Consider the following 27,722-nt stretch of genomic DNA (forward strand, 5'->3'; position numbering starts at 1 on the left):
AGCTTTTGGAGCTCATCTCCTTCATCAGGTAGTTAGTGGGGCAGATCATAGGACACAATTTATAGTAAACGATCAAAGTGTCATACAATTGATGTGATGTATTGAACAAACATAGATTCTTATCAAGTCTTTAATCACTTACAATGGGGTTGCAGATTTCAATTCATTAATATGTAAATCCCCAAGCTTCTTTTGAATCACATTCCTGAGATAACTTAAGGTTTTATGTGGTGACCCCACTACATTATACACTCTGACACACACACTCACATACACATGCGTACACACACTCTTACACACGATCACACTCACATACTCATGTAGACTGTCTCTCATAGACACTCTCTCTCAGACACACATGCACACTCTTATTCTCTCTCTCCCTCTCACACACGCACACACACATATAGGGTGAATTTGCATTTGCTGATTTGTATTTACAGATAACATTCTATTTTGTTCAAAAAGCACATAATCTGTAGGCAGTCAGTCCATGTGACATTTTATAAATTCCTACTTTGGAAATAGAACCAGTCTGACTCAATGTTGGGATACAGACAGACTCTAACCTCACACCTTTAATGCATTGTCTGAGCTGAGATGTCACTTTTTTTGTATAAAATCTTAAGTTATCTCGAGAATGTGACTTGAAAGAAGTTCTGAGATTTACATATTGATGAATCGAAACTTGCAACCCCATTCAAAATGATTAAAGACTTAACAGCAATCTAGGTTTGTTCAATACACCTCATCAGTTGTATGACACTTTGAGCTTTTACTATAAATTCTGTGTCCTATGATTCTGCCCCATTAGCTAACTGATGAAGAAACAGCACTCCGAAAGCTTGTACTTCCAAATAAACCTGTTGGACGATAACCTGGTGTTGTGTGATTGTTAACCTTGTGGAATGAGCCATTGCAAAGAAGATCTGAGGAGAGATGCAGTGTTTTTTTTTCTGTCAAAATTCATCCAGAAAATCCCATTACATAGAATTCTATGCTCTACATGTCATTCCCAGGGATGCACAGTGAAATAAACATCAACTGTGACTTGAAGGCCAACAACTTAATAGAGGATGTTCTTTGATATGTTCAATGTTTCCTGGTCTTCCAGTGCAAAGAATTGCCCTTGACTGAGTATTGCAGACTGGCACATTCCAAGATCTATTGCTGTAAGCTGAGGGATGTACTAAAACCTGGAGCAGCTGCTGCAAGTGTGGACTGGGGAAATGTTGTTGTCAGTCATCGTGCGTTAGGAGACACTTCAAAATGGAATTAGATGGAAAGAAGTTGAATTCTATTGTACTTACTGTAATTTTCACTATGAAAGATTCTGCACTTGGGTTGTATGCCTGATATGGAATATAAACTAAATTTAAATAAAAATAATATCATGATGATGTTAAATCACCTAAAGATGTTAAATCACCTAAATGTGTAACATACTGTATAGGGACAAATTTAATTTTATTGCAAATTCTGAAAGTTTCAAATCAAAATATTTTGAAATATGCTCTTAATGTGTATTTTTCGAAAAAAAATATTAAAATCTAGATTGACAAGATTCCATTTTGTTTTTTTTGTAGTTTTGATGGAGTTCCATTTCTAATGCATGACTCTACATTTGAAAGAACAACAGACATCACAGATGTTTTTCCTAAATGGGCCAGAAATGATGTCGCAAGTTTTACATGGACAGAGATTCAGAAGCTCAATGCAGGGAAGTGGTTTCTGCAGGTAAAGATTTGATGGCTTTTCATGTTTATTTTAATCTTTAGGATCAAAGCATTGTCCTTACTAAGTTCTGTGGAAACGTAAGACCCATGTGGTACATAGAAAGTAATCATCTTCTGAAATACAGACAATAGAATAAATAAATTTAAGGGACTATATGTAGCTTCAGGTTTTGACATTATCCTGGCATCTTTAGGTCCTTAAGATTAAAAACAGTTAAGAAATATAGGTAAAAAGTTTCATCTCTCAATTAGCCTTATTATTCTTCATTAAGATCTCAGAGCAGCTTCAGTTAAATTCCCCTGTATAGGTTCCCTAACTTAGCACTAGGTGGCAATATATGCCAAAAAGATTACTCGTTGGCTGTTAAATTACTGTAAGTAGAAATGTCATATTGGAAGGTGTGTTGTTCTGAAATTGAAGCTAAAAGCACAATAGGAAAAAGTTATGGTACATTCTGTCTATATATATATAGCAATGCTATGTCTGAGAATATTGAATGGAAAGGTGTTGAGGGAATTTTACTTCTCATCTAACCTGTGCCGTAAGCGCTCAATATAGACACTCAATCTAATGAGCACGTAAGTCACTATGAAAAGTTTAAATGCAAATGATAGGTGTTTTCATTGTCTTTGGAAGTTAAAATTATGACTGTAATATTTTTTGTTAAAAATCTGAAAGCTTCTGTAATATTTGTTTCTCAGCCAACAGAATATGTTGATTTGTCTATAGTGCAAAGGTAAAATAAGATGTTAAAATATTTCTGTGTGCTCTTGACTTTGTGTATCTCCTTTCCTAACTCCACTCCCTGATAGAAAGATCCCTACTACACAGTGAGGTTGCTATCAGAAGAAGCACAAAAAAATGCTTCCGAACAACGCGTTTGTTCACTGGCTCAGCTGCTGGCTCTTGCTGCGAGAAATAAAAAATATGTGATATTTGACCTGCGACCTCCAAAGAATACGTCTCATCCATATTACAATGTTTCTCACAAAATTGTTGTGGAAACCATTCTGAATTCCTCAATTGATCACAATCTGGTAAGAAAATTAAACCTCCTGCTCAAAGATGACAGATAGAAATTGTAGCATCTTACATTTGTAGAGCATAAATTTAAGGGACTATATGCAGCTTCAGGTTTTGACTTTATCCTGGCATCTTTAGGTCCTTAAGATTAAAAACAGTTAAGAAACATAGGTAAAAAGTTTCATCTCTCAAAAGTTTCTGAAAAACATGAACTAAATGGGATTTTATTTCAATTCATTCTCCAATATTGGTTTTAAGGTATTTAAATTTGCAAAGAATTAACTCCCAGAAGTAGAATGGTGCATTTAGTGTATTAACCCAAGTGTAAATTTCACAACGTTTTGAAAGTTAATTAAGAAACAATGTAGAATCAAGGAAAGCATAACAGAGCAGTTCATACCTTGGTAAAACAAACAGATCAGATATCACAGTGAGAGGAGGTGGTTGTAGCTATGGAAATAAATCGAAATGTGAAAAAACTTTTCGGAAGGAATTTAGAGGGCTTTTAACAGTTTAAGGATGGTATTGGAGGCAAACTATTGTTGAATGAGTTCAATAAAGGAGGGATAAAAGGGTCAGGAGTATTTCATAGAAAGGCAGCATTTTGGACAAGCATTGATTTTGATGGGCCATTTCTGAGACCATCCAAGAAGCTTGTATCTGCATTTCAAAGTTGCTAACGTTTATACAGGATTGTCAGAGCTTGGAAAAAACATGGAAGCCCATGCACACCCTTCAATAGATCCATCTGGAATCATCTCATTTCACCTCCTGTCTCGAGTCTTCTGATTAAGATGACAGAAGCATCTCAGTCACAGTGTGTGACCTTCCATCAGGAGAATCCTTGTTTCCCCAGCAACTTGGGCCATGTTCAGTCAGGATTCCATGTTCTTCCAAGTTAATGCATTGGTGCAACACAGTTAGTTAGGGGATTTAAGCACTAATGATCATAGAACTCCTCAGGAAATGATTGCAATGAATGGGTGAAATTCAAGATAAAAGAGTCAGATTTCATAGACCATAGAAGCAGATAGATGCTGCAGGAGTGTATGTTTTTACAAGGTAGTTACAACATTTAAAAGGCATTTAGATAAATGCAAGAATAGGAAAGGTTTGGAGGGAAATGGGCCAAACACAGGCAAGTGGGACTAGTTTAGGTTCGATACATGGCCAGTATGGACTAGTTGGAATGAAGGGTCTGTTTCCTTGCCGTATGGCTTTAACACTCTATAAGTAAAAATCGCTCCAGCATCAACATGTGGAGACACAAGGCCAACAAAACAAGTGTATAGAATGGCAATTCGCAAAATCATGGGCTCAAGGGGAAAATTGAAAACATCAACAGTTTTATGAAGGGGATAAATGAATAGAGCAAGCTCAAAGGTTATTGAAGACACAGGGACAGCAACACAAAAGTGAACATGAAGAATATTAGATAATCATTCTGCATCTGAAAGTCATTCATGAAGACTTGAAGGTGAAACCTCACCATTTTGATCCAAAGGCAACTGCTCAGCAACTAGACTAGAATTAGAATATTAAAATATAATTTATTGTCACGTGTATTCCAATATGGAAGTACAGAAGTGCAATGAAAAGTTTACTATGTCACTAATATGGCACCATCTTAATTACAAAGTATCTAGGTACAGACCTTAGATACAAAATAGAGAAATAAAAGAAAAAGAAAAAAGAGAAATTATTAACAGTTATTCATAGAGTAAGTTAGAAAAATAAGAAATAAAATTAAAAAGTTAAGCTATTGCTTGCTATTCTGGCTTCCTTCCTATCGGAAAGATGTTGTGAAACTTGAAAGGATTCAGAAAAGATTTACAAGGATGTTGCCAGGGTTGGGGGGTTTGAGCTATAGGGAGAGGTTGAACAGGCTGGGGGTGTTTTCCCTGGAGTGTCGGAGGCTGAGGGGTGACCTTACAGAGGTTTATAAAATCATGAGGGGAGTGGATAGAATAAATCAACAAAGTCTTTTCCCTGGGGTCGGGGAGTCCAGAACCAGAGGGCATGGGTTTAGGGTGAGAGGGAAAGATATAAAAGAGACCAAAGGGGCAACTCTTTCACGCAGAGGGTGATACGTGTATGGAATGAGCTGCCAGAGGAAGTGGCGGAGGCTGGTACAATTGCAACATTTAAAAGGATTCTGGATGGTTATATGAATAGGAAGGATTTGGAGGGATATGGGCTGGATGCTAGAAGGTAGGACTAGATTGGGTTGGGATAGTTGGTCGGCATGGACGGGTTGGACTGAAGGGTCTGTTTTCATGCTGTATATGTCTATGATTCTATGACTCATTACAGTCATCCCATAAAGTGTCTGCATTGGGGGCTTCCACATCTGGTTGAAGTGCCTCACAAGCTGCTGACTGTCTCCACTGGTCCCCAATAACCATCCCCGCTCCGTGTGAGCTTCCAGCCACTGGTCACCCTGCTCTGTGTGAGCTTCCAGCCATTGGTCATCCCTGCTCTGTGTGAGCCTCCAGCCATTGGTCATCCCTGCTCCATGTGAGCCTCCAGCCATTGGTCATCCCTGCTCCATGTGAGCCTCCAGCCACTGGTCATTTGCACTCTGTGTGAGCTTCCAGCCATTGGTCATCCCCGCTCCATGTGAGCCTCCAGCCACTGGTCATTTGCACTCTGTGTGAGCCTCCAGCCACTGGTCATCCCTGCTCTGTGTGAGCCTCCAGCCACTGGTCATCCCTGCTCCGTGTAAGCCTCCAGCCACTGGTCATCCCTGCTCTGTGTGAGCCTCCAGCCACTGCTCATCCCTGCTCCATGTGAGGCTCCAGCCACTGGTCATTCACGCTCTGTGTGAGCCTCCAGCCACTGGTCATCCCCACTCCATGTGAGCCTCCAGCCACTGGTCATCCCCGCTCCATGTGAGGCTCCAGCCACTGGTCATTCACACTCCGTGTGAGGCTCCAGCCACTGGTCATCCCTGCTCCATGTGAGGATCCAGCCACTGGTCATCCCTGCTCCATGTGAGGATCCAGCCACTGGTCATCCCTGCTCCGTGTGAGCCTCCAGCCACTGGTCATCCCTGCTCCATGTGCGCCTCCAGCCACTGGTCATCCCCGCTCCATGTGAGCCTCCAGCCACTGGTCATCCCTGCTCCATGTGAGGCTCCAGCCAGTGGTCATCTCTGCTCCCTGTGAGCCTCCAGCCAATGATCATCCCTGCTCTGTGTGAGCTTCCAGCCATTGGTCATCCCCGTTTGGTGTGAGCCTCCAGCCATTGGTCATCCCCGTTTGGTGTGAGCCTCCAGCCACTGGTCATTCGCACTCTGTGTGAGCCTCCAGCCACTGGTCATCCCTGCTCCATATGAGCCTCCAGCCACTGGTCATCCCTGCTCTGTGTGAGCCTCCAGCCATTGGTCATCCCTGCTCCATGTGAGCCTCCAGCCACTGGTCATCCCTGCACTGTGTGAGCCCCCAGCCCTTGGTCATCCCCACTCTGTGTGAGCCTCCAGCCACTGGTCATTCCCGCTCTCTGTGAGCCTCCAGCCACTGGTCATCCCCGCTCTGTGTGAGCCTCCAGCCACTGGTCATCCCTGCTCCATATGAGCCTCCAGCCACTGGTCATCCCTGCTCTGTGTGAGCCTCCAGCCATTTGTCATCCCTGCTCCATGTGAGCCTCCAGCCACTGGTCATCCCCGCTCCGTGTGAGCCTCCAGCCATTGGTCATCCCCCCTCCGTGTGAGCCTCCAGCCACTGGTCATTCCCGCTCCATGTGAGCCTCCAGCCACTGGTCATCCCTGCTCCGTGTGAGCCTTCAGCCACTGGTCATCCCCACTGTGTGTGAGCCTCCAGCCACTGGTCATCCCCACTTCGTGTGAGCCTCCAGCCACTGGTCATCCCTGCACTGTGTGAGCCCCCAGCCCTTGGTCATCCCCACTCTGTGTGAGCCTCCAGCCACTGGTCATTCCCGCTCTCTGTGAGCCTCCAGCCACTGTTCATCCCTGCTCTTTGTGAGCCTCCAGCCACTGGTCATCCCCGCTCCGTGTGAGCCTCCAGCCCTTGGTCATCCCCCCTCCCGTGTGAGCCTCCAGCCACTGGTCATTCCCGCTCCGTGTGAGCCTCCAGCCATTGGTCATCCCCACTCCGTGTGAGCCTCCAGCCATTGGTCATCCCCACTCCATGTGAGCATCCAGCCACTGGTCATCCCTGCTCCATGTGAGGATCCAGCCACTGGTCATCCCTGCTCCATGTGAGCCTCCAACTTTAACCAACTCTGTCTACGTATCCTTGTAACTCAGAGAAAGTGAGGACTGCAGATGCTGGAGATTAGAGCCGAAAATGTCGTGCTCGAAAAGCACAGCAGGTCAGGCAGCATCCAAGTAGCAGGAGAATCAACATTTTGGGAAAAAACTCTTCATTAGAAATCTGCATCAATTCCTGGTGAAGGTCTTTGCCTGAAACATCGATCCTCCTGCTCCTCAGATGCTGCCTGACCTGCTGTGCTTTTCCAGCACCATATATCCATGTTCAAGTTTGTAAAACTAGTTTCCATCCCAAAGTTTCTCACTGTAACTGAATATAGAATTACAACATTATCCGATCACTCTTCCCCGAAAAATTCTTTACAATGAAATTATTAGTTAATCCTGTCTTATTGCACATGGTAAAATAGGGCAAAGGCAACATGGTTGCATCAAGGGGAGGTCAGGCCTAATGAAGGGCTTATGCCTGAAACGTCGATCCTCCTGCTCCTCGGATGCTGCCTGACATGCTGTGCTTTTCCAGCGCCACACTTTTTGACACTTATTGCACATTGTTAAGTCTAAAACAGCCTGCTGTCCACTTGTTTCCACAATATATTGATATAAGTAAGAAAGTATCACAATTAACTCGATGAGTTCCTCCTCAAGGTTACCTTTACCAATCTGATTTGTTTAATTACATGAATATTAAAATCTCCCTCATTTATTGAAGTTGTTTTCTTATTTCTTGACTTATATTCTGTCCAACGGTATGTCTATTGTTCGGGATTATAAACTACTCCCATCAATTAATTCCTTCCTTTTCTATTTTTCTTCATCCAGCTGATTCTACATCTTGATCTTTAGAACCAAAATCATTTTCACTATTCTACTGATCTTATTCTGTAATAGCAAAGTTACTCATTTCATTTACCTTTCTTCCAAAATGTCAAATATCCTTGAACATTCGATTCCCAACACTAATCATCTTGCAATCACATTTCTGCAAAGGATATCATACCATATCGATTTATTTCTATGTGTGATATCAATTCATCCATCCTATCTCAAAGACTTCATGGATTCTAATATAGACCCTGTAATTTTGTCTTTTTATTGTATTTTCCACACAATGAACCTCTTTGCTGGTGCAGCGTTGTCATTTATTGTATCTGTTGCTCCCGATGCGGAGTCTCCTCTGCATTGGGGAGACTGGACGCCTCCTCGCACAGCACCTTAGGGAACATCTCCGGGACACCCGCACCAATCAACCACACCACCCTGTGGGTGAACATTTCAACTTCCCCTCCCACTCTGCCGAGGACATGCAGGTCCTGGGCCTCCTCTACCGCCACTCCCTCGCCACCAGACGCCTGGAGGAAGAACGCCTCATCTTCCGCCTCGGAACACTTCAACCCCAGGGCATCAATGTAGACTTCACCAGTTTCCTCATCTCCCCTCCCCCCACCTTACCTCAGTTCCAACCTTCCAGCTCAGCACTGTCCTCATGATCTGTCCTACCTGCCAATCTCCCTTCCCATCCATTGGCTCCACCCTCCCCTCTGACCTATCACCTTCATCCCCACCCCCAATCACCTATTGTACTCTTTGCTACCTTCCCCCACCTCCCCCTCTGACCTATCACTTCCATCCCCACCCCCATTCACCTACTGTACTCTTTGCTACCTTCTCCCTGGCTCCACCACCCCCCACCATTTATCTCTCCACCCTGGAGGCTTCCTGCCTCTATTCCTGATGAAGTGCTTTTGCCCAAAATGTCGATTTTCCTGCTCCTCGGATGCTGCCTGACCTGCTGTGCTTTTCCAGCACTACTCTGATCTAAGCCCCAGTGTTGTTATTTGTAGACTCCGTCACTTCCAGTCACATTCTGATTATCATTACCAATATTGCTACACCACAATATTTCCTTGTATTTTCTCATTAGCTTCCTAAACCTCCCTTCAGCTAATCTCTCCCAAACCTTTTAATTCAGAGCTCACTGTACATCATCTCCCAAACTCTTTAATTCAGAGCTTACTCTACAGCCCTGGTTATTTGAATCTTGAGGGCACTAGTCCAAGTACAATTTGAGTGAACCTATCAAACTGACACAATTTCCTCGTCTCCAATTACTGATGCCTGTACTTTATGAATTGAAACCTACTTCAACTACACTAACCTTTGAGCCACACACCCACCTCCTCATCTGTTTGTTCCAATGGAAATTTACATATGGTTAGGGTAATGATCTACAGGTTATAATCCTTGAGATTCTGTTCTTCAATTTATCTCCTCTTGCCTATTCTTTCCAGTGCTGTTGACTCCAACACAACACAATGAATCACAATGCCAGTGTATTTTACCCTCACTCTCAAATATCCTTTCAAGACAATTTGAGATAGTTTACACCCTGGCATGAGGTAGACAGTATATCATGTCCAACTCTGGATCAAGTTTAGAAAGGATGTCATCTGCCTCCATTAGTATTGAATTCCCTACAAAAACTATCTTAGACTTGCCCTCTTAATCTTCGATATTTTAGACAGCTGCATTCATGCTGACCTTCTGATAGTCTTACTTAAACAGTCCATGTCCAAGTGCAGAAAGACCTGGACAATATCCAGATTTGAGCTGACAATTGGCAAGTAAAATTCATTCTATACAAGTACCAGGCAAAGACCATCTCAAAATGACCACTGCCATCACCAAATCCCCCATTATCAAGACACTGGGGGCTAACAACCAGAAACTGAATTGGACTCACCATATAAATACTGTGGCTAAAAGAGCAGGACAGAGGCTAGGAATCCTGCAGCAAACACCTTACTTCCTAATTCCTCAAAGCCAGTCCTCCATCTTCAAGGCACAACTCAGGACTGTGTTGGAATGTTCCCTACATATCCTGGATGCGTACAACTCTACAATACTGAAGAAACTTGATACCATCCAGGAGAAGCAGCCTGCTTGATTGGTCCCTATTCACAAATATCCGTCCCTCCATTATTGATGCACAGCAGTAACAGTGTGTACCATCTACAAGATATGTTATAGCAACTCAGCAAGACTCCTTAGACAATATCTTCTACACTCATGATGACTTCCGTTTAAAAGGACAAGGGAAATGCGGTATCACTTGCAAGCTACCCTTCATGCTACTCACCATCCTGAATTGGACATATATCTTGTAATATATTTCTTGTAATAAAACAGGCATAGATGAATGTTTGAATATAGTGTATATATACACAAGATATTGGATTAATAGAGGAAAAACTGGGAACACTGAAATACAGAGACGCAAAATGCTTTATTTTCAATACAATGTTAGAAATCCCATGTCTGATCATTTCTGAGTCCCAAGCCCACATTCATTCTTTTTCTTTAATCAAATGCATCACTTGAAAAGACAGCATTTGCTAGCCATCCCTAATTTCCTTTGAATTGAATAACTTGTTGGAACATTGCAAAGAGCAATTAAAAATCTAGTACATGGATGTGTGACAAGTTTGATATGTAGGCCAGACCAATTAAGGATGGCAGATTTCCTTCCCTCTTTCCTAAAGGACACTAGTGAACCTGATTTTTTTTTTATAATTGATAATGATGTCGTGATCATCATTGTTGTGGTGTAAACAGTTACCTTGAGATTTGTGAGGATCAGCTATTGTAGGCTTTATTTTTGAGCATGTGTTGGGGAGATGCCTTTTGCAAACTTCACTATGGTCTTTCCCAGAGTAAAGTCAGCATGGAAATTTGTAGACCGATAGAACTGAGGATGCTGTTAATCAGAAACAAAAACAGAAGTTGCTGGAAAAGCTCAGCAGGTCTGGCAGCATCTGTGAAGAGAAATCAGAGTTAACATTTCTAGTCTGGTGATCCTTCCTCAGGACTTCTGAGGAAGGGTCACTGGACCCAAAACATTAACTTTGATTTCTCTTCATAGATGCTGCCAGACCTGTTAAGCTTTCCCAGCAACTTCAGTTTTTGTTATGGAAATTTATAGTCTTAATTCTCACATTTCATCACAATGTTTTTACATCTTACCACAATCCACTTGATGATTATTTTAGAACTCACAACATGTAACAATGCTTTCCGTGTTCTGTAGATATTCTTTCATCTCATCAGTGCAAGGATCTTGGTTTTCAATGTGAGCCTAACAAAGTCATCTTCTCTGCTTCCTTATTGCTTTAAGATTATTGACCTAAGCTGTGAAGATTGTTACTTTTAGACCTAACATTCTAAGGAGGTTCCCACATTGACTATGTCTATACCTGTATCCTTAGCACAAGGTGGAGCTTGGGTTTACTAAAGTGCAGCAATCCCACCTTTTCTCTTGTTCCTTGGCCGCCATTTTGGCCAGCTTCTCAACTCATTTTTGCTGACTTCAGACAGGAGTCAGGAAGCAGTTACAAAACTATTACCAATTAGCAAAACAAATGTCATTTACAAAACACCATGCAAGGACTGTAACACTACATCGGATAATAAGGCAGAAAATTAGCCACCAGGAAACATGAACACCAACTAGCCACCAAAAGACATGATCCACTCTCACTAGTATCCTTACATACAGACGAGGAAGGACACAACTTTGACTGGGACAACACATCCATCACAGGACATGCTAAACAGAGACATGCATGGGAATTCCTAGAGGTCTCGCATTCTAACTGGAACTCGATCAATAAACACATCTCTTTGGACCCCATTTACCATCCTCTGAGAAAAAGAACTGGAACTGATATCACCCACCTTAAGAAACCAAGATACATGAACAGGAAGCAGGATATAACACCAACACTTCACCAGAGGCTCACTAGTGTGGTGACAAAATGGCTAAAAACAAACCTTGAGGCTCAGCAAGCTAATTTACATACTTATCACCAACCTGAGCTACAAATCTTCTCAAAAATCACAAACTAATGCCAATTGAATGATTGCTAATACACGAGATGATCCGTATCTAAAGATGGATTTTTATATGAAGACCCCATTTCCACAATCCCTGCCATCAAGTAAATTAGTCTTTCCATGTCTTTCTTAATGGCTCATTTTTCTGCTGCTGTTTGTAGTAAATAAAGGAGATTTTCCACTGTCCTTGCCACATGCAGGTAGGTGTTCTGTTGGAGGTGGTACATCCATTCCAAATGTGTTGACAAATCCCTCAATTTCCATTGAGTTTCAGAGGTGTTTGTTGGTCATTTCATTGTAGCTAATCCATACCTGGTTCCTCGCTGTAAAGATGAAGGTTGGGTGCGATATGTCACAGATTTTATTTGAATGATTAAAAGATAATTGATTAGTAGCTGCACTGTAATCTTGCACACAAGCACAAGCAGTTTGTGTTTGTTTGTATGTGGTATCAATTACTTTTCTGGTACAATTGCCTTCAGTCTTAGTGTTATTAAACTTCAGGATCATGATGTAGCCTATGTTGATGAGTGCTTCCCCTCTCCAATTTAGTTCCCACCAAACTTCTTTCTTTGGGACTGCATCCAGTAGCATATTGTGATATGTAACATTACACATCCTTTAATCATTCCAGTATTTCCAACTTGGCAAGTAGTACAGATTTGGGTCTTTGTTGTTATTTTGGGTAGGGTAGCATCAATCCCATCAAGGCTCAGGAAGCAATATCACAATTTCTTTGAGGGATATCCCATATGTTTCCCTCAGCTGAATGATAGTTCACTCCTTCCTAGTTCCATATTATTGAAACTCAGGTCACTAACCTCCCAGTGTATTTGTCTGGGCATGACACCAAATCTAACAGTCTTAATATTCAGTTCTATATTATCAATTAAATCCTGAGCCAATTGTAAATGCTATCTTTTCATTTTACTTTATGTTTGATCGTGGACTGGATTAGTTTGAATTGGTTTTCACAAAGGGGTGAGGAAGGAATTTTGAAAAGCCTTCTTTTTTTCTTTTTTTTCTCTTCTTTTTTTCTTTTTCTTGTTTTTTCTTTTTTTAACCCCCACACTACCACCTAACTGTGGTAGTGCTTATTTTTTCCCCAGCACCCATGGTGTGTGTGTACAGGTGACCCTAGAGTTTTTTTTAATTTAACCCCCACACTACCGCCTAACTGCCAAGAGAAACCATTCCTTCTATCTGTTTCCTGTCACCCTAAGGTTATTGACTCAAGCCATGACAGTCATTAGTTTTACAACCTATATTCTTAATTTCGCATGGAACTGCCTTCATACTGCATCATACTGCACTGCCTAACTGCGGTAGTGCTTATATTTGTCCCAACACCCATAATGTATATGTGTGTAGGTGTGAGACACAGTGAGAGTCACAAGGTGCATGAATCTTTATTCAATTTCCACCACCAGGAAGATAGGAAAACACCCGAGTGGCCAGTGACAAACACTGCCCTTCACATCAAAGGGCAATGCTATGTGATCAAAACAGTGAAGGGGAGGGTAGGGATTAAATCAAAATAGCCTTCTTTTTTAACTTGTAAAGATCACATTACTGAAATTCATTGCAATTCAGGTTCTACTGTCGCTTTGCCAGCAGTCAAGAGAAATTGTAAGAGGAGACATCACGGCTCCTGGAAGTGTAGACAAGGTGAGATAAAACAAAGAACTAAGGATGCTGAAGATTTGAAACAAAAGCAGAAATTGCTGGTGAAGCTCAGCAAATCTGGCAACATCTGTAGGAAGAAACCAGAGTTGATATTTTGAGTCAAATTTAAAGTTACTGGACTCAATACGTTAATTCTGTTTTCTTCCCACAGATGCTGCCAGACCTGCTGAGTTTCACCAGCAATTTCTGTTTTTGTGTAGAAAGCTAGGCTCAGTCAGTAACAATTTGCTAATTTCTTTTTGTGGAATAGTAACCAGTGATGAATGCCAAAGTAGCAAGTTCAAACTAAATCACCATGGCTACAGACATGCCTATAATTTAATTATTAATTTCAGATACACAGAAAATCCATTATTAACTCAACAATTTAAAACAAATTAAAGTGAAAATATGTAAAATCAGACAGTTCATATCACACCCATGTGATTCTCCTTTCCAGGAAACAATCGCCTGCATTTTACCCCCTGGCCATTTATCAACTTGCTTCAGTTTACCCTGAGACCAATTGCAATGATACCTTCTTGTTTACCCAAGAAAACAAAACCTCAATCGAGCCACCACATTTTCTTTAATTAATGAACCCAGTGACCTATTGCTTGGCTCAGATTCTCAAATCAGCTCATCAGCTGCCAATTTGAAGGCTGACTTCCCTATGTAATGGTGGTCAAATCAATTTATTCACCCTTCCTTTTATGTCAACACTCAATCTAATGTCACTGATTGTTATTATGAGGACTTGCTTGCAGCACAAAATTGTTTGGGTTTAAAGAGACACTTCAAACCTTGTAAAGTTCAGCAATTACAGATGTGACTTTCAAGCACAAGTTGCAAGTAACTGTCATGGCAAACTTCAGCAAACTCTTTCTCTAATATTGAATCAATTATTTTAGCACTTACATCTGTTGATGCTCCTTTTATTTCCTCATCAGCTCTAAGATGTATGCTATCATTGTGACCAGAAACCATTCCTTCTATCTGTTTCCTGTCACCCTAAGGTTATTGACTCAAGCCATGACAGTCATTAGTTTTACAACCTATATTCTTATTTTCGCATGGAACTGCCTTCATACTGCATCATGCCTGCAGTATCAACTTCATTTCTCTTCATGTTTAGGAAAAAATGCTTATTGTCACATTTATCTATTGTGCTGTGTGTTTTAATATGAACTTTAATTACTTGTCTCATTTTACCAAACTTAATTGAATTCAAAGCTCACCAGTTACCATGGTGAGGCTTGAACTTGTGTTGTCAGAGTATTAATTGCTGAGCACAATTTGACATGTGATTTTAATTCACCTTCTGCAGGTAACTGGACAGAAACAGATTTATGTCTCCTCCTAAATTTCACTTAGAAAAATAACAGTGTGTTCTTGAGGTTTCAGAATACTAATATATTAACCAGAAGCCCTATTATCAATGCACATCTACACCTGACCTCACCACTGAAAATGTGACGCTACCTATTGGAAAATTGTGAGATAAAGGTTTTAGAAATGTCTGGCATGTGGATAGGAGTAAAGAATGCCACAGTGAATATGCTCTTCTCTGAACAACCTTTCATACTTCATTCTCTGTAGATCTTATGGTTGCCTGACAATAAAAATAGCACCCCCAAAGATTTCCAGAAGATTGTGGGAGAAAAGCTTGACCCAGAGACACTGAAAAGGCAGAACATTCACACCATCAATATTCGCTATAGTAACATTAGTTTCATGGAGATCAGGTAAGATGCTTTGAACATACAAAAATGAGCCTAAATACTAGAACCTGACCAGAAAATGTTCATAAATTGATCACAGAAGACTGCAGGCAATTGTCACTAAAGTCACAATTTGATCTATTTCTTTGAAGATTCAATAGAGATATTTTGGTGACCTGATATTGTATAAATGTAATTTTGTGAAATCACATTCTTAATAGAGAGCCTCAATTCAATTCATGTTGACCTCAGAGTACAACGAGATCTTGATCAAAAGGGCCAATGGGCTGAGGAGTAGCAGATGGAGTTTAATTTAGATAAATATGAGGTATTGTACTTTGGAAAAACAAATCTTAGCAGGAATTATAACTTTATTGTAAGGTTCTACGGAGTGTTGCTGAACAACGAGTGCAGGTTCATAGCTCCTTGAAAGTGGAGTCGCAGGTAGATAGGATAGTGAAGAAAGCATTTGGTATGCTTTCATTTATTGGTCAGAGTACTGAGTACAGGAATTGGGAGGTCATGTTGCAGATGTGCAGGACATTGGTTAGGCCACTTTTGGAATATTACATGCAATTCTGGTCTCCTTCCTATCGGAAAGATGTTGTGAAACTTGTAAGGGTTTAGAAAAGATTTACAAGGATGTTGCCAGGGTTGGAGGATTTGAGTGATAGGGAGGAGAGTCGGATGCTGAGGGGTGACCTTATAGAGGTTTGTAAAATCATGAGGGGCATGGATAGGATAAATAGAGAAGGTCTTTTCCCTGGGGTGGGGGAATAGAGGACATAGGTTTAGGGTGAGATGGGAAAGATATAAAAGTGACCAAAGGGGCAAATTTTTCACACAGAGGGTTGTGTCGAATGAGCGGCCAGAGGAAGTAGTGGGGGCTGGTACAATTACAACAGTTACAAGGCATCTGGATGGAAATATGAATAGGAAGGGTTTAGAGGGATATGGGCTAAGTGCTGGCAAATGGAACTAGTTTAGGTTAGGATATCTGGTCAGCATGGACAAGCTGAACTGAAGGGTCTGTTTCCGTGCTGTACATCTCTGTGACTGTATGACCATTACTTTTTTTGTTTTAGACGGGACACATCCCTGAATGTTTTGATGGCCAGTCAGTTATTATTCCTGCACGGATAGGGAACTGTGCAGAATTTCTATCATAGCAGACTGAGAGGGAATTAAGCTTGAAATTGAAAACTCTGCTGTGCAATTTCTCTACACTTGGAAACCCTTCAAAAATATACATTTGAATCATAGAATTCAAAATGATCAGTTAATTAAAGTCACTCAGAAAGTATTAGACTGTTTATTACATAGCCTAACCTCTGAGTAATTATTCAACTCTGACCTTATAGTCATCTCACTCAACTAGGATGTGGTGGAGGCTGGTACAATTGCAATATTTAAAAGCCATCTGGATGGGTATATGAATAGGAAGAGTTTGGAGGGATATGGGCCGGGTGCTGGCAGGTGGGATTAGATTGGGTTGGGATATCTGGTCGGCATGGACAGGTTGGACCGAAGGGTCTGTTTTCATGCTGTACATCTCTATGACTCTATGACTCTAACTCCAACTACAAAACGCCAGTACACTTGCATTCCTAGACCCAAACCAGACACCATCATCTCATCACTTGGGACCGGCAACCCCACTCTACTCTGGACCTCAAAACTCTCAAGCCCATATCGAGTTGAAGGGTTGAGTCTGGTATAAGGTGGAGGGAAGGGGGATGAGGAAATAGGTGAAATCAACACAGACCCCATGTGGTTGGAGGGTCCCAAGGCGGAAGATGAGGCATTCTTCCTCCAGGCATCAGGTGGCCAGAATCTGGTAGTGGAGCAGGCCCAGGTTTTAATGTCCTTGGACAGAGTGGGAGGGGGAGTTGAATTGTTCAGTCACAGGCTGTTGGGGTTGTTTAGTGCGTGTGTCTGAAGCATTCCGCAAGTTGGAATCCTGTCCCCCCAAAGTACAGAAGACCACATCGGAAGCAATGAACAGAGTAGATGATGTGTAAAAGTGCAGGAAAATCTCTGCTGTATGTGGAATGATTCTTTGGAGCCTGAGATGGATGTGCAGGGGTGGGGGGAGATGTGGGCACAGGTTTTACACCTCTTGCAATGACTAGGGATGGTGCCGAGAGTGAAGGGTGGGTTGGTGGGGATCATGGACCTATCAAGGGAGGCGCAGAGAGAATGGTCTCTGCGGAACACAGATAGAAGTGGTGAGGAAAATATGTCTCTGGTGGTGGGGTCTGGTTGTAGGTGGTGGAAATGATGGAGCATGATGCGTTGTATCTTGAGGTTGGTGAGGTGGAAAGTGAAGACTGGAGGGGGCAGGGGAGTGCGGTTTCTGTCCTTGTTGTGATTGGAAATATGGGATTCAAAGGCAAAGGTGCGGGAAGTGGAGGAGAGGCAATGGAGGACATCGTTGACCATGTGGGAGGTGAAATTGCAGTCCTTGAAGAAGGAGACCATCTGGGATTTTCTTCGGTGTAATTGGTCATCCTGGGAACAGATGCGGCGGAGGCTGAGGAAGTGGTAGCAAGAAATTGCATTTTTACAGGAGATAGGATGGGAGGAGATATAGTCCAGGTCACTGTGCAAGTCGGTGGGTTTGAAGTAGATGTCCATGTTGAGTTATTCACCGGAAATGGAGATGGAGAGGTCCAGGATAGGGAGGAAGATGTCTACGATGGTCCTGGTGAACTTGAGGTCAGGATGGAAGGTATTCATGAAGTTGATGAACTATTCAACCTCCTTGTGGGAGCACAAGGTGGCGTTGATATAGTCATCAACGTAGCGGAGGAAAAGGTGGGGAATGATGCTGGTGTAGATGCTGTGGAAGATGGATGCTTTCATGCACCCAACAAAGAGGCAGGCATAGCTGGGACCCATGTGGGTGCCCATGTCTACTCCTTTGGCCTGGAGAAAGTGGGAGGATTCAAAGGAGAAATTGTTGAGGGTGAGCCCCGGTTCAGCTGAGTTCAGCTCCAGACCCGAGTGCCCCATTGTCTCATTCTACATTCTAGACCCAATCTTCCTTCATTTCTCAGGCACCAGCACACTTTCCAGCTCTTGTGTCCTTATCATCTTCACCCTGGGACCCTACTCCCTGGCTCCCTACCCCCTACAAACTTGGCACCCTACTCACATAACATATCATCTCCAAGCAACTACCTCTACACACTTGGCACACCACCATCTGGCACTCAACCACTTTACATCATACCCACCTGGCACTCTACCCCATGCCAACTTGGCACCCAATCCCACCTTGATCCCTATTTACCTGGTGCCCTACCCCCTCAAAATCTGGCACCCTACTTCATGACACCCTAACCTTACAATTATCTTACGTACTTATCATATGATAGCAGCTGTCAAAGTCACTGCCTGTGATTCTAGATCTTCAAATATCAGAATACAGTAGTTGACTACTGTGAAAAGTGCTATGGATTTCTTCCCCCCTCCCCAATAATTTTGAACAGAATCTCCCGTCAGAGAAGCAGTGTTTTTTTGTTTCCAAAACATGAAGGGCAGCAGTATTTTACATGAGCTTGCCAATCATCAGAAAATCTGTTCCATGTTGTACACTACCTGCCTGAACTTCTCATGAATGCTTCCAAAGTAAATGTGAATATTACAAGATTGTGTTTTGCGACCAGAGTAAAATAGGTCTCAAAACATAAAAGATAGGATTTTAATGTGGTGGAAATGGGTAAAACATTAATTATAGAGCATTAAAGCATAGAAAGAGACCTTTTGGTCCATTTGGTTCATGCTGGTCATCAAGCGCCTACCTGTTGTAATCATATTTTTCCAATACTTGGCCCATAGTTTTATGTACTATGGTATTTCAAAAGTTCATCTAAATATTTCTTAAATGTTGTGACGGTTCCCATCCCTAGCACCCTATCAGGCAGTGAGTTCCAGATACCCACCACTCCCTGGGTGAAAAAGAAGTCTTAAGTTCTCTCTAAACCTCCAGCCCTTTACCTGCAACCTATGCCACCTGATTATTGGCTTCTCTACCAAAGGAAAAGTTTATTCCTATTGACCATATCTTGCTCCTTACAACTTTGTAAACGTCAATCAGGCCCCTGCTCAGCCTTTGCTGCTCCAAGCTCAAAAGTGTGCTTTGTCATTACCATAACCGATAGCAATATTGTGAGTCCATACATATATATGTGTAGGAAATTGTTAATAATACTTTATACTCTTCTACAGGATACACTGTAGGGGTGCTTTCAGAATTCAATCCCTAAGTAATCATTGAATTGTCAAAAACTCCACTTTTGTTTCTTTATCCTTTGCTAAAAAAAATCTTGAAAAATTACATTTTACTGAATGATGTATAACTGAATATTTAATGGAGTTCTAAGTTCACAACTATTCTAAGTGCCCTCACTGGCTGTGAATAGTGAACTGCATATTTGTGGACTATCAAACTTCATTATAGTTTTTCTTCAATGGAAGTACAAAAACTTGAATATAGCTGAAAAGAAAGATATGTTGCCAATGCTTTTACCCTTACACTCATTAAGACAAAGGTAAGAATATCCAATGATTACAACAGTTTTGATGCAAAAGGAAAAGGGCGCAAAGTAATTTCCACGTCAATTCCGATTGGCCAAAATGTTGCCATTGAGCAATGGGGAACTATCAGCTCCCATCTCCCATCTTCCACTGCAATTTTAGAAAGGTAAAGTGTTTGTACATCAGAGAATTTCAGACACTCTCCATGATGATTAACTCTCCTTTCCCAGTGATTCCAGTGTAACCAGAATCCTCTGAGTGTTTTTGTTAATCTGTTTGTCTTTAAAACCATTTTTATACACTGAATCTGATTGTGGTCCTTTGATCGTGTGTGCAGTTAGGGAACAGAGAGCCTATTGAATCTGTTGCATGTAAAAAATCCACCAAATATTTTTCAGATGATATGCAGTGGGGGCTGGTGTAAACTTTGGTAATGCGAATCCCTGATGCCAGTGAGTTTGTGATGTAGAAATGTCCCATCCTTTTCCACCCCTTCTCTCGCTTTCAAGAGGTACTAGTATCTGAATCATTGAGTTCTCTGAATCTGGCCTGTATATACTGTGAGTTTCTTGCTAATGACCACGGTGATTTGTTCAGTAATACTTGGGCTTTGAAGAGTCCATGAGAGCTGAAGAAAGGAGCTGACTGCATTGTCACCATTTCAATACCTCTCTGAATCTTTGCTTAGATCCCCTTTTATCTTTGAAACTTTTGTTTTGCTTCATTTGGACTGGAGGTGTTCAGATGGAATGAGCTGCCAGAGGAAGTGGTGGAGGCTGGTACAATTGCAACATTTAAGAGGCATTTGGATGGGTATATGAATAGGAAGGATTTGGAGGGATATGGGCCGGGTGCTGGCAGGTGGGACTAGATTGGGTTGGGATATCTGGTCGGCATGGACGGGTTGGACCGAAGGGTCTGTTTCTGTGCTGTACATCTCTATGACTCTTTGACTCTATATTACCTTTGTTTTCAGAGAATGGGTCCCTGTGTATGAATATGTGATGGTTCTACGCAGTTTAATTGAGCTGCATTATAACCTCAACCGATTATCTCAAAATCATTTTGTAACTATCTACCCACTCAGGATTGTCTGATAAGTGCTGCCCAGCTGCTGAATCACATCCAAACATCAACCTTTTGTTTTAGGTTTTGCTAGCATGGGTTTCGTGAATATAGTCTCTGCTCTGCCTGTTATGAACAACCAAAGGAACATGTTGTTCCAATCACCTAAGCACCAGGAAAATATGTCCTAAATACTTAGCATTGTATGAGCACTGAAATTTATAAATAATGTTGCTCTATTGTGTATTGGATAGAATGTCTTTTTGGACTGAGGGCAGTAGTTACTAACATAAAACAACATAGCATTGCCTTGCCCATCAGTTAATTTGCCAGCCAATCAGCAACATTTCCTCCAGTATGTAATTATTTCGTGATTGTATGTTTCCAGTTATCCTGATGAGTGCAAACCAAAAATCCTCGGCCAAATGTCTATTTCCAGAAATATAAATCATCACTGCGTAATTTCAAAATAGAAGTGATTTTAATGGAAGTTATCTTATAAGTTAAGATGTTTAACTTCTGCCTTAGCCAAACATTTATTTACATTTCTGAAAACTTAAATGAATTGTAAAGAATAATCTGTGAATTTTACTTCCTGCCTTGTTAGGAGAAAATGCAGACTGCCGATGCTGGAGATCAGAGTCAAAAAAGTGTGGCGTTGGAAAAGCACAGTAGGTCGGGTAATACCCAAGGAGCAGTAGGATCGATGTTTCAGGCATAAGCCCTTCATCAGGAGTGATGAAGGGCTTATGCCTGAAATGTCGATTCTCATGCTCCTCAGATGCCGTCTGACCTGCTGTGCTTTTCCAGCACCACAATTTTCAACTTTCTGGCTTGTTGCCTATGAAAATAATTCACTATGATTGGACGCTTACACTATTTGCAAATATGACTTGCTAAAATGCCCAGGATCCTTTGACTTTGCAGCAAATTCAATCTATTGTTGGGGAAGGGGAAATTCACCCCACTAATTGCTAAGTGTTTTTAGGCACCTTTTTCAAGGTTAATGACGAGGTTAAGTACTGAAAGAAAAGTCAGCCCAATTTAGTTGGTCTATCTAAGCCTCACAGGTAAGCCCCTTTTCAATACAACCTCATCAGCCTCCAGAAGAACTTCAGTGATATTGTACTGGGATAACAATAGCACATTATGAATTTCCCAGTGCCTTGTTGGTGCAAATCTAGTTTAGCAAACAACGGTTAACTTCTGTTTGAACTACAATGTTCAGGAAATTACATTATTTGGGAGAAGGTTGCACAGAAAGTGAGTGTTAAATGGTTTCTTATTAGTATTCTGTTGAACTTTTTAGGTTGACAAAAAAAAATGGGATGGAAATGACATACCTTCTTCATTCTTGTATAAATCTGGAGCCATGTGCCAGAAACCTTTGTGTTTTCAAACATGTCCACTAGATGGCGTCAGAAAAATAATGTTACTTCTAATAAATCAGTGGATTTCTGCTATGAAAGAGAGGTCAAGCTTTCTCCTTCGGTGTAATTTGTTATCTTATTAGAATTAATTAACTCAAACATTGTCACATTGTTATGTACCTTCAGGAACTATGCAGAAAAAAACATCAGCACAAACCTTTATGTTGTCAATGAACGTTGGCTGTTCTCCACGCTATGGTGTGCCAAAGTGAACTCTGTTACAACCAATGCCTGTCATATCTTCAAGAATATGCAAGAACCTATTTGGCATATTGTAAGTGAGACTTTTAAACAAGTAAAAATTGTGGATCTTGCAGGTCCACGGTGGGGTGTCAGCAACGAAATGAAGTTAGTCCTGGAACAAATTATGTTCTTTCATTCACCCTTGAAGTAACTAATGGATATAGATAGGGGGCAATTGATTTTTGTGATACTTATAAATAGCAAAATTGAGCTTTCTTTTCTTAAACAACTATCCAAGGACAAAATGTGCCATCAGCAATGGAGCAAATCAGATGATTTTATCCAGTGAGTAATCAGATAGGAATATACCTGCCCTGAAATTCTCATGGTCACATAAGACAGAAAGCAGAGTATTTAGATTAGATTAGATTCCCTACATTGTGGAAACAGGTCCTTCGGCCCAACCAGTCCACACCTGCCCTCTGAAGAGTAACCCAAGCAGAACCATTTCCCTCTAACTAATGCACCTCACACTATGGGCAATTTAGCATGGCCAATTCACCTAACCTGCACATCTTTGGACTGTGGGAGGAAACCAGAGCACCCAGAGGAAACCCACGCAGACACAGGGAAAATGTGCAAACTCCACACATTCGACTGAGGCTGGAATCGAACTTGGGACCCTGGTGCTATAAGGCAGCAGTGCTAACTACTGAGTCACCATGCCACCCATAAAACTCTCGTTCCTGCCCAGCGGGGGATTGAACCCTGGTCTTCTGTGTGACAAGCTGGGTTAATAACCACTACACTACCGAAGACAGTGATGTTTATCTGGAATGGTCCAGGAATGTGGGGTGAGACCAGGATATGCTGGGATTCCAACCTGCAGGTTTTTTAACATACCTTTGGGAGACACGATGGAAAAATATTTCTGTCCTTCCAAGCCCTCTGTTAGGTTGTGATGCATGGTCAATGTGTCAGAATACTTTAAAGAAACATGGTCATGATTCCATCACAATATCACAGCATGCAACCAGAGGGTACAAAATATCATAGTTTATTTTATCTTGAATCATTTGAAGCATGATCCTTTACCAGAAGTATACCTGTTGTAATGTAACAGCCTAATATTAGTGCAGATACCTATGTGACTGAGGAATGCAATATTTATATATAATTGTTAGTTGCAATCAACTTCCATTGGATTCATCAATACCATAATATCCACATCCAATCTTTCATGTCATGGGAGATAACAAAGTCATTCACACATCAGTTGAAACCACTCTGTGAGAGGCACACTCACCCTGGATAGGAGCCATGTTTGAAGTAATTCCCAGGCTTCTCGAAGAGACATGCTCCTTTCATTCACGAATGTCCTAAGTAAGATTTGATCTAGGATTGTCTGAGGTCTCAGGAATAGAAATATCAAAAAACAAGTGATCAATCCCAGAGGAAATTAATTTTGTACAATGTCTGCAAATTGTTTAATAAAATATAACACATGCTTGAAATCGATAATAAAAATAGAAAATGCTAGAAATGGCCAGCATTTTTGGAAGCATCTCGGAAGAGAAAACCAAAGTTAACCATTTTAGATTGATGACTTTTCTTGGAATTGAAATCATTTTTGTATGTATAAATAAGTTAAAAAACTGGATGCATTTTTTTAAACCTAGAAATTTCTCAGCACACCCTATTAATCTAATTCGGTGCAGTGCAGCCACTGAAATTTTAAACAATATAATCATTTAAATGAGCCTACTTAGAATAGGCAACATATGTATTGCAAAGACAGAGCCCCACACACCTCAGGATCACCATGTTTGTATGGCAACAATAAGAAAACATTGTGGTAAATTTGTCATCAGCTATTATTATATCACCTAACCAACCAAAGTGTGCTAACTCCACTAATTTTTGCAGAGAAGGTTCATTCATTTCGTATGGGTGAATTCCTAGCGATGTTGGATCTGGTATTGACAGTTCACCAGAGGAAAGGGGACATGTCCATAACTCTTGACCTTGTTTGTAATGATACTTTGCAATGTTGTTTAGATAGCAAAAGTATTTGGCAAAATTGCTTACTGGTACTAATAATGTGTAGACAATGAAATACATTAGACAATAAATATTCACCTCCTTCTCTCAAGATTCCTTTCAATGTTTCATGATCTCTTTCTAGGAGCATATTCATTCCCAAACTTACTGTTTGAGCTTACATTGTCTTTTCTTTCCTTCCATCTTTGTACTGCATGTTCCCAATTCTTGAGCCTAATCTTCTGCCTCTGCCCCTCACCCTGTACCTTCATTCAGCATTCACATTTTCCAGTGGCCTTCCCTGCTCTAATTATAATAAATCTATTTCTTCATTGACTATTCCCTTCTAGTGAATAGCTGATTTTAGTACTCACTTTTGTCCTTTCAGACTAATGGCATCATATTGATGATCAGAGTTGATTTGTCCATCATCAGGTAAACAATCAATTGTGGCAGTTTGATCCACATAGCTCTGTAACATGTGGATATGAGAAGTACCTGGCTACTAGTTATTTTCCACAACTCCTTCAGAATCTGCAAATTTGCAATCCATGTCAAGCACCTGTGACGAGTGCACTTAAAAGGTCTAGACCCCATGTGATACGGTTATTATTTTACCATCTTTCCAGGAATAGGATGGTGGGTCATGGTGGGATACTATTCAGAGAGTCCGTGTGGACTCGATGCGTTGAATGGCCTGCATCCAAATTGTAGCGATTCTAGGATTCAGCAACTGACTTTTTGCCTTCTGAATTTCTACCCCTGATGTCAATAACAATTCTTTAACTTCTTTAATGATATGGTTGTTCACTTAATACAAAAAATGCAGAGCTGTGTTTTGCAAATTCACAGATATTCCAAATACAATAGCTTTGTCATTTTTCGTATCCAGTTTCAACTGTCCTTCCTTGATTGACTGCCCACTTGATAACAAGGGTATTTCACTGGATCTGTGGTGATTCTGGATATTTTACAAGGAGTGACCACATTTTTCAAAGATTTTAGTGTGCTATCACCTCCAAATATGGAACAGAATTTAATTTTCAAATGTATGTGTAGATTTTTGATATACCATCAGAGCATAAATAACTATTCAGTTTCACCAATTGTACACAAGGGGTGAAAACATATTCTTGAGTGTCTTAAGTGCTCTTTTCATATTTATCAAGCAGTAATCTTGCTTTTCCTTTTAACTTCAGAGAAATGGGAACCAGATTGCTACACTTTGCTCTGTTAGTGTTGGCTTATATCAACATCTAATATCCCATAGGACTGATGTAGACTCTTGCTGTCTCTTAGGAACACAATTACACTAATTGTAGGCAAATTTCATTAATTTCTGTTATTATGTTTTGCTTTCAGACTCCTGGAGCATATAAAGCAATATGGATAGTAATTGATCTTGTATCTTTTCTACTGATTGGCCTAATATACTTCATACAAAGGTAAGTAATACTAATTATACCAGTCTGCAGCCACATGACAAATATTAACCTTGACATTGTAAATAGTAACAGTGAGTGCTTTTGGAGGTCTCTAGAAGAGGGGTTAATGAATATGATGAATCTCAACCGTTAAGATGGTGAACTGCAAATTCCAAGTCTGAGTAGTTCCTAATGGATGAGTAGCTAGAAATCCTAACATTACAGAACATCAACCAAGGATTTTGAAGGTCCTTTCCAAAAAACCTTTTGTTTGGTTTTCACCACAAACTTCGGCTGTGGTATTTACTTTTGCCTCTTCAATCTTTCATTTCTCCCTTTTGTCCCTTCAGCAAAGGATGTGGAGGTTTTGGAGAGAGTGCAAAAGAGGTTTACCAGGATAAAAAAAAAACCTGAAAGAATTGCGGATGCTGGAAATCAGAAACAGAAATCACTGAAAAACCTCAGTAGGTCTGGCAGCATCTGGAGAGAGAAATCAGACTTAACATTCCAGGTCCAGTGACTCTTCTTCAGAACTGATGGTAGCTGGGAAAAAGTTGCTTTTTATGCAGAAGATTGGTTGGGGTGAGAGAGTAAATGATGGATGGAGATAAAGCCCGAAGAGAGAGGAAGACAGTTGGACAGACAAAGAGTGGATACTGGTCAGCTTAGGAAAATGAATAGTAGCTAATGGGGTCTATTAATGGTTAACTATGAGTTGTGTGTAATAGAAGACCATGTGATAACAGAACCAAGTGTGTGGGGATTGAGGTAGGACATGAGAAAGGTGTCTGAAGCCCTAAAATTGTTGAACTCGATATTGAGTGCAGAAGATTATAGAGTTCCCAAGTGGAAAATAAGGTGTTGTTCTTCCAGTTTGCACTGAGCTACGCTATAGCACTGCAGCATTTTTGAGAAAGAGAAGTTGGCCAGGAAACAAGATGGTGTGTTGAAGTGGCAGGCAACTGGAAGTTGAGGGTTTTTTTGCAGACAGCACATAGGTCTGCCACAAAGCAGTCATCTAGACTATGCCAGGTTTACCAGGATGTTGGCTATATTGAAGTATATTAGCTATAAGGAGAGGTTGGATAAACTTGGATTGTTTTCACTCGATCGTCAAAGGTTCAGGGATGACCTGATAGAAGCGTAAAATTATGAAAGGCATAGATAGGGTGGATAGTCAGAGTCTTTTTTCCCCAGGGTGGAAATGTAAAAATATTAGGGGGTGTGGTTTAAGGTGAGGGGGGGGGGGGGATCGTTTAAAGGAGATGAGGGGAGACTTTTACACAGAGAGTGGTGTGTGCTTGGTACATGATACCAGGGAAGGCAGTAGAAGTGGATAAAATAACAATGTTTAAGAGGCACTTAGACAAACACATAAACAGGCAAGGAATAGAGGGGTACATATCATGGGCATACAGATGGGATTAGTTTAGAATGGCATCATGGTTGGCACAGACATGGCAGGCTGAAGGGTCAGTTCCTCTGCTGTACTGTTTTATTTTCTAACATCTGCCATAACATTTCCATTGCAATTTCAATGTCCATATCAATTGTATACTTTTAAATTCAAGATCCCTGCATTAAAATTAAAATCTTAATTTTTGTTACATTCTTTTCCATCAGCACTGCATCCCTTGGACAACTGAATCTTTACATCTCTCTGTTCTTCCAATCAATTTAAAATGCTTGTTTCCATTTTTTTCTAATTTTTAAAAATTACTTTTAATGCTCCAGTGAAGAAAACTGCATCCACCAGCAATCTTTCCAC

At 41.0% G+C, this 27,722-nt stretch overlaps 1 protein-coding gene across 2 annotated transcripts in view; it reads left to right on the plus strand.

Moving 5' to 3' along the window:
- The window catches only part of gdpd2 (glycerophosphodiester phosphodiesterase domain containing 2), a 129,187-nt gene that overhangs the window by 88,753 nt on the left and 12,712 nt on the right, over positions 1-27,722 (plus strand). The window contains exons 10-14 of one of the 2 annotated variants that reach the window (XM_072595197.1): positions 1,587-1,737; positions 2,550-2,774; positions 15,149-15,294; positions 22,434-22,581; positions 25,893-25,975. In XM_072595197.1, coding sequence (XP_072451298.1) covers positions 1,587-1,737; positions 2,550-2,774; positions 15,149-15,294; positions 22,434-22,581; positions 25,893-25,975 — 753 coding nt within the window. The remainder of the gene's footprint in view (positions 1-1,586; positions 1,738-2,549; positions 2,775-15,148; positions 15,295-22,433; positions 22,582-25,892; positions 25,976-27,722) is intronic. The other variant, XM_072595198.1, reaches the window with a different exon arrangement.

Source organism: Chiloscyllium punctatum, chromosome 25, assembly GCF_047496795.1.
Source record: "Chiloscyllium punctatum isolate Juve2018m chromosome 25, sChiPun1.3, whole genome shotgun sequence".
NCBI lineage: Eukaryota > Metazoa > Chordata > Chondrichthyes > Orectolobiformes > Hemiscylliidae > Chiloscyllium > Chiloscyllium punctatum.